This window comes from Eutrigla gurnardus (assembly GCF_963514095.1).
Source record: "Eutrigla gurnardus genome assembly, chromosome: 4".
Classification (NCBI taxonomy): Eukaryota; Metazoa; Chordata; class Actinopteri; order Perciformes; family Triglidae; genus Eutrigla; species Eutrigla gurnardus.
The window spans coordinates 2387952-2401570 of NC_139918.1; the positions used below are offsets into that span (position 1 = coordinate 2387952).

At 41.8% G+C, this 13619-nt stretch overlaps 1 protein-coding gene across 1 annotated transcript in view; it reads left to right on the forward strand.

The window, feature by feature from the left end:
* The window catches only part of cntnap2b (contactin associated protein 2b), a 72912-nt gene that overhangs the window by 15421 nt on the left and 43872 nt on the right, over window positions 1-13619 (forward strand). Inside the window, exons 2-3 of the mRNA XM_084008428.1 lie at window positions 8672-8782; window positions 10564-10757. Coding sequence (XP_083864554.1) covers window positions 8672-8782; window positions 10564-10757 — 305 coding nt within the window. The remainder of the gene's footprint in view (window positions 1-8671; window positions 8783-10563; window positions 10758-13619) is intronic.

Here is a 13619-nt window from a genome sequence, read left to right on the forward strand (position 1 = left end):
AATAAAACACCAAGTTCTGAAAAATTGTGGACGTTTAAAGCCGGAAAGTAAACAAATACGCTATTACGAGGCTACGACGATATACGCCAAGAGTCTCGGTCGGTCGGTCAGTCTTTACAAAAACCATAGCGCCCTTTCCCGGTGTGGCATTGAATTGCATTTCGACACGTAAACCCAACACAGAACCATCACGGTCTCCAAGCAACTGCGTGGCCGTTGCGTTGCCGTTGCGTTATCACTACGCGGAAGCATAATCAGGGCTTAATGTGGTCCCCAAATGTTTCAGGTTAAGCCATGCTATGGATGTAGTCATTCCATGTCCCCTCTACATACTGCGAAAGTGGTGTCCCATCCACTGCAGTCGGACAATTTCTTAGATCATTGACTATTTGCTCCCTCAGTGTTGCAGCAGACCTGAATATTCCGATGGTAGCCAGCTGATCAGCCATTGCAGCAAACTGGCAACTGCCATCTGGGTCAGGATCCAAGCGAATGTGTAAACCTGGTGTTTCAAATTCCTGCAGTCTGTCTTGATGGGTGTAAGCTTGGGAATGTCTTGCCAGCGACTTCTGACATTTTTCCTGAAACCTTGTGACACTGGTTATGTCTGAAACTGAGAACCACTGTTCCATTGGAGTACTGCTATGTGACATTTTAAATTTCACTTTGTATTTGGACAACCTGATGTTACGTTTTACAACTACACCTGGCAATACAACATGGCGTTTGGAAACAGAAAGTCTGTGATTGCTCAACTTCACTCTAACCAACACATTGTCATGTACTCTGTAAACAGAGGGTGCAATGTGTTTTGCCCGGATCATACATTCATTGCATCGCTCTGTGGCCTTTTTTGCCCTTTGCCACAGCTTGCACCGCCTCTATTCAAATAAGTGCTTATGTCTTTGGTAGGGTAGACCATCTTCGGTTACTTTAAAGTGTGTGGAGGTATTGCTGATTGGGTTAGCAATTCTGTTACTTTGTCTACCATAATAAACTTGGAAAGGAGACAGCCAGTGTAGAACTTCCTTAGGAAGGATGGATTCATTATCCTGGCGTATACAGGTAAATGTTCAACGCAGTTAACTCCCCCTCGCTGGAAGTTAAGCAGATCATACATGATCTTTTTTCGGAGCATACGATGAGTCCTCTCCACCTTTCCTTGACTCTGGGGATGATATGCAGAGCATTGAATATCTTTGATCTTCAGGCTCTTGAATAGCTTTTGAACATCACCTCTGAATTCTTTCCCTCTGTCGTGTTGTACAATTTTTGGTGGGCCATGCTCACAGTAGATTTCTCCTAGATGTTCAGGGTTTCCTGCAGGAAAAAACTTTGGCCAGGGGGTGAGGTGAGTGGGGGGGTTCAACCCGAGAACGGTTGCCGAGAACCGTTCTCGGCAAAAAAAGGATAAATTAATGAATTAATTAGGTTGTTCTATTATTATTTTTGCCCTCAAAATGAAAGAGAAGTTTAAAATTTTCAATCAATGTTTTTGGCTCTCAAAATATGAGAGAAATTGCTTAACAACAAACCCACAAACATGATGATGGAAAACATGGACTGTTTATTTTTGGGGTCATGGCGTAATAAGTTTGGGAACCCTTGGCACACAAAGCAAACAGAAAATTCAGAAAACAAAAAGGCCAACCTGTTGCATTCATTTTATGGCATTTTTGTTGACGAGCAGATGTCGCTGTTTAATTTCACTTCCAGCTTCTTTTTGGGGGGGGGGCATTAATGCACGTAGGACCTGCATTTTCAAACTCTTTATGGTCGTTTTTCAGATGATGAAAAAAGGTTCTCATCTTGCAGCGCGTCGGATGGAATACTCTTGTCTGACGCCTGGTTCACACCGGCCGGGGAAGCACCAGACGTGAAGCGCCGCGAATAGGCGCGGCCGTCCCGCACCGTGAAGCGATCGTTTCGGCATCTGCTCTATTTTTTGCACGTGCCGCGAGCGAACGCGTCAATTCTGGCAGGAAATCACACAAAGAAACACGTGACAATCTGGTCAATTTTCAAAATAAAAGCAATTTTCAAAATAAAATACTGCGATTGACAAATGCGATCATATTTGTGTATCTTAACTCGCACTGGGAAACGGGAAGAGAAAATACATTTAATAAATGTGAAGAGTAGATTAACAAATGTATGTTTTTCAACGGTATATCTGCACTACTACTGTCTACTACCATACACACTGTGTGTGTGTGTGTGTGTGTCAGAGAGGGAGAGAGAGAGAGAGAGAGAGAGAGTGAGGATAAATAAAATAAGTGTACAAACTTCTTGGTTACAGAAACATGGCGTATTAATTTTATGAGGTAATTTACTCCATAGAGAAATAAATAACTGAATGAACAACAGCTGAGCAGAAGCGCTTTTCGACCGTCGCGGAGAAACACGCGTCTGGTCTGAACGGGGGGGCAGCAGATCGCGCACGATTTTCGTCGGCACACCGCACTGCGGTGCTTCCGCTGCCAGTGTGAGCCCGGCATGAACTGGTAGCTTGTGTGTGTGTGTGTGAGAGAGAGAGAGATATGGCGCAGAATGCGCTGCAGGAAGACAGCGCAGCACTAAAGAATCAACATTAATTCATTATAACACAAATCTATCTATGTGCGCTGGTAGATTAGTTCTCAAGCGCTGCCGTGTCGCTTGCATGCATTGCATCAATTTTTTTTGCCCGACATTCTAGCCCGGGCGCTACAGATTTCAGGCCGGGCGGGGCACCTGGCCAAATAAGGTCTGCAGGAAACCCTGATGTTTCGCAATCTCACTGCTTTTTTTGCTTTGTAATGGTCTCAGCCATAGATACCTACTGAAAACATCAACTGTGGTCAGGATGTAACGGTATGTCAGGCAACCATGCTTAACTTTCAACTTTCCCATGTCTAAAAGGTCAATTTGATGCCGATGTTGCACTTCTTTTGCTGATGGGTTTTGCAATTGGCTTGTTAGAAAATGTAGCCTTTTGAAGTTGGTATCGCCTGCGCCTGTCCAGTGTTTTCTGGACATTCCTTGTACTAATACCAGAGTATATCACTCAGGTGTATGTTCATTTTCCTTGCACCACCGCCTTTAGTGTCGTCCAGAGTCGTCCTCACAATTGAGTTGATGGCTGATGTCTTCGCTACCTGTTTTCCACCACACACAATGGCCTGGCCATCATCACTGAGTGCGTAGAGAAGTCTATTTCTTTAATACCGCACAATAGCACTACACTCTGTTCTTGATCTTGCGTGAACGGGGACATCGTATTCCCCCTTCAGTAGTTTCAGTATTACATTGTAGGTCTCGTCTGATATAGGCTGTTGCCCATGGCCCCCACATACCCAAAGGGTACAGCACAGGACAAAGAGCATTAGCAGTGTTCTCATGCTTCCAGATCTATAAAAAAGATTCTTCATTCATTAATCTTAACCTACTAAACAAAAAACAGTTTGAAGCCAAATTATTCAACATTTCTAACAGTGATTTTACCAACGAACGCTGTTAGATTTGAAAACCAGAATTGTGTAGATTAAACTACAAATTAAGTTACACTGTTGTTACCAAACGTCATCTGCTTTTATTACATTCACGTTTTTAGCACAAATTTGTGATGTTGGCGTGGAGGGGGTGGAAATTTAACACATTCCACTATGTATTCTGGAGATATGTCTGGTTATGACTAACAATCTTTAAACATAACTAAAATGTTTGGTTAAGCTACTGTATCATGGACTGCAAGCACTGTATAAATAGTGTTAGCCTACTGGTCTGTATACACTCACCGGCCACTTTATTAGGTACACCTGTCCAACTGCTCGTTATCGCAAATTTCTAATCAGCCAATCACATGGCAGCAACTCAATGCATTTAGGCATGTAGACATGGTCAAGAGGATCTGCTGCAGTTCAAACCGAGCATCAGAATGGGGAAGAAAGGTGATTTAAGTGACTTTGAACGTGGCATGGTTGTTGGTGCCAGACGGGCTGGTCTGAGTATTTCAGAAACTGCTGATCTACTGGGATTTTCACGCACAACCATCTCTAGGGTTTACAGAGAATGGTCCGAAAAAGAGAAAATATCCAGTGAGTGGCAGTTCTGTGGGCGCAAATGACTTGTTGATGCCAGAGGTCAGAGGAGAATGGCCAGACTGGTTCGAGCTGATAGAAAGGCAACAGTAACTCAAACAACCACTCGTTACAACCGAGGTATGCAGAAGAGCATCTCTGAACGCACAACACGTGGAACCTTGAGGCGGATGGGCTACAGCAGCAGAAGACCACACCGGGTGCCACTCCTGTCAGCCAAGAACAGGAAACTGAGGCTACAATTCACACAGGCTCACCAAAATTGGACAATAGAAGATTGGAAAAACGTTGCCTGGTCTGATGAGTTTGGATTTCTGCTGCGACATTTGGATGGTAGGGTCAGAATTTGGCGTCAACAACATGAAAGCATGGATCCATCCTGCCTTGTATCAACGGTTCAGGCTGGTGGTGGTGGTGTAATGGTGTGGGGGATATTTTCTTGGCACACTTTGGGCCCATTAGTACCAATTGAGCATCGTGTCAATGCCACAGCCTACCTGAGTATTGTTGCTGACCATGTCCATCCCTTTATGACCACAGTGTACCCATCTTCTGATGGCTACTTCCAGCAGGATAACGCACCATGTCATAAAGCATGAATCATCTCAGACTGGTTTCTTGAACATGACAATGAGTTCACTGTATTCAAATGGCCTCCACAGTCACCAGATCTCAATCCAATAGAGCACCTTTGGGATGTGGTGGAACGGGAGATTCCCATCATGGATGTGCAGCCGACAAATCTGCAGCAACTGCGTGATGCTATCATGTCAATATGGACCAAACTCTCTGAGGAATGTTTCCAGTACCTTGTTGAATCTATGCCACGAAGGATTAAGGCAGTTCTGAAGGCAAAACGGGGTCCAACCCGGTACTAGCAAGGTGTACCTAATAAAGTGGCCGGTGAGTGTAGATTGTCTTATGTTTTGTGGTTGCATTAATCTAATTCAATATAAACTATTTAGTCAGATCAATTTCCATTTCACACTTAACTTTTAGCACCATGTGGAGAAAAAATTATCTTGCTGATTGAAAATTAGTGGCAGGGTGGAAGCGCAATGCGCAACAGTGATGGGGAGATACCAGGGCCATGAACCAATCATGAGGGTGCCATGACTTGACCATCCAGATTCAGTATGAAACAGTTAGTGTAAGAGCCACCTAGTGGTCAATGATGAAAACTACAACATTTTGTCATACATTTTTACCTTAGCTCAGAAATTACATTAAGTATATATAATAACACTGTACATAAAATAAATGATATTACATTTAGTAGCCTACAAAATTAAAATAATTAACTGAGGTATCTGTTACAACAATGTAATGGAGAAATGCACGCACATCCAAGAAAGTAAAACAGGTGTCCCCATCTCTGGTAGAGTGTATGAGGTGCAAGTGTGCATTGTGTTGTGTGTAGGGATGTCCCGATACAACTTTTTCACTTCCGATAAGATACCGATATTGTAGCCTTGAGTATTGACCGATACCGATATCAATGCGATACGATATCGGCACGAATCATACATACATTTATTCCTTATTTTGTTGTGTGGAATGTTAGAAAAGGCTTGATAAAGTGATGTTACTGTTACTGATGTTGTAGTGATATAACGGAAAACAATAGTCGGTATAGTAGGTATAGGAAAAACTGACCCATTTATTATTAACCAATTGGTTACATCAATTTTAACCTTCAACATAAGAGTATTACCTCAACAAATCCAATAAAAACAAAATGTTATATTTAAAGTGCAAAATAACCACTGGTTACCAACATAATCATACAATTGAATAGAATAAATTAAAAATAAATTAGAAGACCCTGAAAAATAACCTAAATAAATCCAAGTTGTGCATGTAACACTGCTCTCTGCAGTGTAAAGTCAGCGTCTACCCAGTGCGCAGTCAGGCTCAACAAAGACAGCGGACGATGGTCCGAACTCCAGATGTCTGTGGTGAAGCTTATAGCATTTGCGTTCTCCATGTGTGCGGCAATACACTTTTTAACCTCTTCGTGCATCTGGGGTATAGTTTTGTCTACAATGTAGTGGCGGCTAGGAATAATGTAGCGAGGCTCGAGGTGCTCCATTAAGCGTTTAAACCCGACATTACTCACCACCGACAGGGGCTGGTCATCAAGCACAATAAACTGGGCTATCTTTTCTGTTATGGCCATTGCCCTTTTGCCGTCCCGTGGTAGTTTGTCACGTCTTGCAAAGCTTTCGGCGAGCGTGGGTTGCTGAAGCGAGCCAGAGGTTTGTTGCTTTGCCTTGCTGCTCTCGCGAAAATCCTCATGTTCTTTTTTGTGGTGTTTTTTTCAAATGTGCGATGAGGTTGCTTGTATTGAACCTTCCCGGTTCTGTCCCTCCACGGGACACTTGCGCCTGACAAATGTTGCACTTAGCTACAACGTCTTTGTCCGAGTTTACGGTAAAATAAACTAAGCGTAAAGGCATAACAGATTAAACGGAGGTCATCACAGAGCCGCATCAGAGGCGAGACGAGGTGATACGGCGTGCTATCTAAACGCTCTGAGCACCCGAGGAGGAAAAGACGTGACGTAGTGAAGACGTGTTACCAGGGCGACACGCCAGCGGCAGATTTAACAAGCTCAAAGTGCAGATCCGAAGATGATAAAACGCTCATTGAATACATAACACAGCCGACGAGTCCACTCTCGTTCCACAAAGCCGGGGTGCTATCTAAACCCAGACAAACATTTCTATCTTAATGCTCCAGTTCAAGGCATATTTTGACTTGCCTTTCCGCCATTACGACTGAATCGTCTGTGTAAAATGGGCTAGTGATTGATAGCCCTCTATAATGATCCTAACTTAGAAATATTGTGACATTCATATTAGCTAGAAACTACCATCATTTGGATGGAATAGGAATAAATGATAAAAAACAAACAAACATTGTCATTGGATGTTCATTGTTCATGTAATATGGGGTTTTGCAGAATCGTCCAATTCTAACTGCAGGAGGCACACACGGGACAATAGATGTCGCTTCTGATCCCCACTTCACAATTGTTAGAACATTTAGTGTTTTCTCTGCTGGGCAGATAATCTCTTTCTTGTTCCTTTCTAACGGCTTGAGACATGTTTGGCTTGGTGTTTTGTAATGCATATTAGGGGGCTCATTAGCATACCCCACACCTGTCGCACACATGCAGAGCTGGGACCCCTCCCCCACCCAGAAGTGTGTTGTGTCTCATGTGTTGAGAACAAAAGACACATCCACTCACACACACCCAGCCATATGCTAAGAATAATGCAAGGTAAACCCCGCCAAATCAAAGTAGGGCTCTCTGCATTTTTCTGTTTGTACTGGGGGGCAACTATTTAATCCTATTTGACTTTCTGGATTTTTAGAACAATTAATGATACACCTAACTGGTCATGAACAGAAGAATAGCTTTCAGAAACAAACTGTTATTCAATATCAAATTTAAACTTAAAAAAATCTTTATGCTCAAATTAAGATTATTATTTGATTTGGTTGTGTAAATTATATACTTAAAGTATGACAAAATGTACAGTATTCAATATTATGCTATTTTTGTTCATGGTTTAAGACATTAAAAGCTGCTTTCACCATGTTTAACTCACATTCAAGGACTTATTGCCTCTATAACTACAACTGTCCTACATTTTAATGTTTTCGTAAGGCTAAATTTATCAGTAGCATTTAGTCACATGTAAGTCTTTGGTAAATGATAAAAAACACAATTGAATTGCCCTCCTGTGATGTTTACTGGTAGGCTGTTAGGACATGCAGTACCAAAACCGGCCACAAAAACCCCACCAATATCAGGATTTTAAAAAATCACTGCGACAAATTAAGGCAAAACACCCTCCCGATTTTTTAATATGATTTTAACAAGAATATGATCTTTCAAAAAAAGTAAGTTTGGACCTGATACTTGTCAGTTTTGTGGAATATGACTCTGAAGTTGGGCAAAGATGTGTTTACTTCCATTTTTGAGCCTTAATATCTGTGAAACTAATCATCTGAGAGAAACCATATTTTGTGTTTTTGTTTAAGCTAACAGAGATAGAGGCAGAAGTGATAGAAGTGATATTCCATGTCTGGAGGCTATTAGTAACAGATATACACTGTAGAAATTTTGAAGGCCACAGGAGAGATAGTTTTCCAGATATTGCTGTTTAAAAATGGCTTTTCAGAGCATGATGCCAAAAACCATCTAAACTACCCTTCATTCAATGATGTTTCATGAGAAAACTATTGACAGTAGAGACCTAATATTTTGGATTTGTCCTATTAACTAGTGTGTCTTTGTACTTTAATTTTTTCAGGACATTCTGTGATGGTCAGGTGGGAAGATTTTCAGAAATGTGATGAAATGAATGACCCTTATGATAAGTCACCGTCTTAGATTAGTGAAATAGTATGCCAACATTTTCAAATGAGCTCTTTATAATAAGCACAGCCGATGAGTTTTGGCTGATATGTATTAAAGCAAAGTAAAGTGTTTGAGCTGCTGGTGATGCCAGAGGAAAAGTCTGATCTTTTTGCTGATGATGAGCTGAGCCTTGTGTCTGTGTTTGGTGTTGCTGTTTCAGGAAGATGTGAGAACAGCTTAGCCACTCCTTTGCCCTACAGCTCCTTCACCAGTTCATCAGTGTATGCCCAAGGACACGGAGCCGGCTACGCCAAGCTCAAACGGACACAAGGTAATGTGAGGTTCTGTGTAGTTCCCGCTAACGTGTATGTACATGGGATGATTTTTTGCAAACAGCAATGCATATGCAAATCTAGAGGGAGGGGGCATGAACGTATGTTCACCAGCATTTGTTCATTCATTCATTTATTCATTCATTCATTCATTCATCACCTCCTTTCTTCTAAAATTGGATTGTTTCCAGTCATGGGCTTCAGTGGTCAGCTCTATGAGATGTGATAACATGAAACTGTTTCTTTCATGACTGTTGATTTTCAAACTATTTATATAAATGAATGAATATGAATGATGACAAATGGAAAATGAGTTGCTGAACCATATTAGTCTGCCATCCTATGCTCCTCATATCATTTGAAAGATATTAAGTGTTAATTTCCATTTTCTGTCATGTTCCATGTAGTGGTAATACTGATTTGTGTACTGGAGTAGCATACAATATGACATCGTGAAGCTATGTTTGAGACTGAGAACATGAAATAGTCTGTACCTCTTGTCTGCCCCAACGCAGTACCTCTGAACTAGTGCTGGGCGGTATGACCAAAAATGTATATCACGGTATTTTTCAAAATGATATCGGTTTCACGGTATTTGACGGTATTTTTTTTTTCAAGCACGACTGGGTGTTAACCTAATTTTCTAATAATTTAGAGAATAATTACTGCAGTAAATTGGCTTGGACTGACATATTTTAATGTCATAAGGAGTGAATATTGTAGAAAAACATTAATGTCCACACTAGCATTAATGATGTGAAGGAATCAGAATGCATGACTGTTGCAGTCAAAATACAGAACCCTTTATTGTTTTGCAACTTGAAAAAACATCTTTTGTAAACCAACTGGCTACACAATGTAAACAATACGTCTCCTGTAACTGCAATATGAAGACTTCTTTATCCACTGGACATCAATTAAGGCAACATCCATAAATAATATTGAAACAAATAAATTAAAAAAATAAATAGTTCCACAGTTTGCTTTTCTTGTCGTAGGCAGTCCCCCTAGCAAACGCGTCTTTGAGTGACATTTGACTCGTCTCTTCTCCCGCAGTGCGAACAGCGGCTACAACTTTAGCCCGACGGCATTTGCAGAATATTGTTGTTTGTTCGACGTCGATTTTTTAAAGCCGAAGAATTTCCAAACAACAGACACGGCTCCTCTTTTCGGCACAAGTTCTTCTGTTTCATTGCTTGCTCGTTCGGAACTTTCGGCGAAAGTTTCGGCGAAAAAAAGAAATGGATAAACACGGCGAAAGTTTCGGCAAAAAGTTTATCTATTTTTTCACCGCATCTTACGCTCAACACAGGCTGTGCTCTCGCATGCTGCTTGTTTGGTGCAGCTGCTAAACAGCCCCCTCTCAAACAATGTCCGGCGGCGCGACGTTCCGCCGCTCTGCGTTCCCGACGTTCATACGCTACACACTCACCGGTATTGGGGTATATGAAAAATGCATATCATAAACAAAAAAAACACCGGTATTCGGTATGAACCGGTATACCGCCCAGCACTACTCTGAACAGCTGTTTGTGTGTGTGTGTGTGTGTGTGTGTGTGTGTGTGTGTGTGTGTGTGTGTGTGTGTGTGTGTGTGTGTGTGTGTGTGTGTGTGTGTGTGTGTGTGTGTGTGTGTGTGTGTGTGTGTGTGTGCGTGCGTGCGTGCGTGCGTGCTCACCGGTTCAGTGTAGCCTGAGTGAGTCTAACACACACTCTGCATGTACACAGGACATTTATGTTTTCTCCAATCTGTCATCCCATCATCTCTACAACACTACCTAGGTGCTGGAGGTTGGTCCCCTTTGGATACAGACCGTAACCAGTGGTTACAGGTGGACCTGGGTTCTCGGAAGCAGGTGGTTGCCATTGTGACACAGGGTCGCTACAGTAGCTCTGATTGGACGAGCAAGTATCGGCTGCTTTACAGTGACACACAGAAAAACTGGAGGCCTTATTTGCAGGATGGAAACATCTGGGTAAGAAAGAATCTTATGTCATGTATTATGTAATCTCAGTAGAGTATAGGGTTGCACATCTCTTTGTGATAAACGGTTCGATATGCATCTAGATACACAGGTTACGATTCGATTCAAAAACGATATCCTTTTATTACAAACTGATTCGATTCGAATCGATTCCATACAGTGTAAGAACGATACGATTTTATTCTACGGTTAATATTCGTTGTAGATATTTTATAAAATAAAGAAGCCGATTCTATGAAAGTGACAGTACAATAGTTTCTTTTCAAATATGTAAAATACCACATATCCCCAAACATTGTGGCTGTATGGCACTGGCAAAAAAAACAAACAGAACAACAAAATCACATGTCAATGTATTTATTTTTAGACATGGACCAAATAAAATTCTGTCTGAATGGTTGGATGGCGGTCACAGGACAGTGTCGTGGACGCTACCCGTGCTGCGGCTGCCTCTTGTGGCGCAAGTTGAGAAACAAGCGATTGACATTCAAAGCCATCCGTCTCTCACGTGCGGTCGTGGAGTGCCTGTGGTCACACGGCAGCCGCCTACCTGTGCTGCGCCCGCCTCTCCACCTCCACCTCCTCCATGTTCCGTGTCGTCCCTTGTTCATCACTCATATCAGGTAGCCAGCTACGGCGTTTCACGGGCAGCTTCAGCTCTCGTGTTGTTTTAGAGACGCTGGTGTAATGCCGCCAACCGCTTCAAAGTCTCACGATACCCGATCCATGACTCTGTAACCGATTCATCTAGGAATTCATTGATAATTCGTATCGATTGAGGAGGCTGCTACCGATGCAGCCGTATCTCTCACTTGTTGAACCAAATATCCGGTCGCATCGGTTTATCGTTTACAACCCTAGTAGAGTACAAATACAGTTTTCTTTATGACAGGTTTATATATACAGACCCTTTCTGAAAAATTAGAATATCATGGAAAAGTTGTTTAATTTCCATAATTCCATTCAAAGAGTTAAACTTTCATAGATTATAGATCCAGGGCCCACAAAGTATTTATTTGTTTATTTTTACATAATTTGGGTTTCCAGCTCATAAAACCCACGAAAACAGGAATTCAAAAAATTAGAATACTGTGAAGAAATCAGCCCAAATTTTGCAATTTTAAACTGAGTGTCACACACTAATCATCTACTTAACTCAAAGCACCTGCACAGGTTTCCCCAGGTGTCATTCAATTTCTTCAGTTTGGTTCAATTGTCTCAGTTCGGTTCAATATGGGGAAGACTGCAGACATGACATCTGGCCAGAAGACCATCATTGATACCCTCCATAGGATGGGTAAGCCACAAAAGTTCATAGCTAAGGAGGCTGGCTGTTCACAGAGTGCTGTGTCCAAGCATATCAATGGAAAGTCTAGTGGAAGGGCAAAATGTGGCAGGAGAAGATGCACCAGCAATAGAGATGACCGTGGGCTTCAGCAGATTATCAAACAGAGAAGATTCAAGAATCTGGCAGAGATCCAGAAAGAGTGGAATGACGCGGGAGTCACAGCTTCAAAAACCACCACATCCAGACACATCCGGGAGATGGGCTACAACTGTCGGGTTCCTCGGGTCAAGCCACTTCTGAACCTGAGGCAACGTAGGAAGTGTCTGAACTGGGCCAAGGAGAAGAAGGACTGGACTGTTGGCCAGTGGTCCAAGGTCCTCTTTTCCGATGAAAGTAAAGTGCCTTTCATTCGGGAATCAAGGTCCAAGGGTTTGGAGGAAGACGGGTGAGGAACAGAACCCAAGCTGCTTGAGGTCCAGTGTGAAATATCCACAGTCAGTCATGATTTGGGGTGCAATGTCCGGTGCAGGTGTTGGTAAACTCTGCTTTCTTAAATCCAAGGTCACCGTAACAGTCTACCAAAATGTTTTAGAGGACTTCATGATTCCTTCTGCTGAGGATCTGTATGGAGATGCAGATTTCATCTTCCAGCAGGATCTGGCCCCTGCCCATACCGCCAGAAGCACCAAAACCTGGTTTGATGCCCATGCCATCACAGTGCTCGACTGGCCAGCCAACTCGCCGGACCTAAACCCCATTGAGAATCTATGGGGTAATCTCAAGAGGAAAATGAGGGGCACCAGACCCAACAACAAAGAAGAGCTGACAGCAAGCATCAAGGAAATCTGGGCTTCCATAACTCCCATTGAATGCCACAGGCTGATTAAGGCAAAGGGATTCCCAACCAACTATTGAAGTTTGACATATCGTTTTGAAAGTACCATATTTTGATTGATTTGATCCTATTTTTTTTTTTATTTTATTTTTTCTGCAAAAACTGAGAAGTAAATGGTGATTTCTTCACAATATTCACATTTTTTGGATTTCCTGTTTTCGTGCGTTTTATGAGCTGGAAGCCCAAAATATGTACAAATAAACAAATACTTGAAATCGTTTAAATTGTGGGCCCTGAATCTATAATCTATGAAAGTTTAACTTTTTGAATGGAATTGTGGAAATTAAACAACTTTTCCATGATATTCTAATTTTTCGGAAAGGGTCTGTGTGTATATATATATATATATATATATATATATATATATATATATATATATATAATTAGGGCTGTCAATCGTTAACACATTTTAATCCCATAATCACAAGGTAGCTGTGGAATAATCACAATTATTCACCATTCGTAAATATATATGAAACCTTCCCATTTTCTCTGTGGGAACGGAATGATGAATGACAGAAGGTGTTTATGCACCAGAATGTGAAGTCTCTACAAATAGAGATGCACTGATACAACTTTTTATCAGACTGAGTACAATTATTTAAATGTCAGTACTTGCCAATACAGAGTACGCTACTGCTACTTAATAATACCATTACAGTTCTAACAA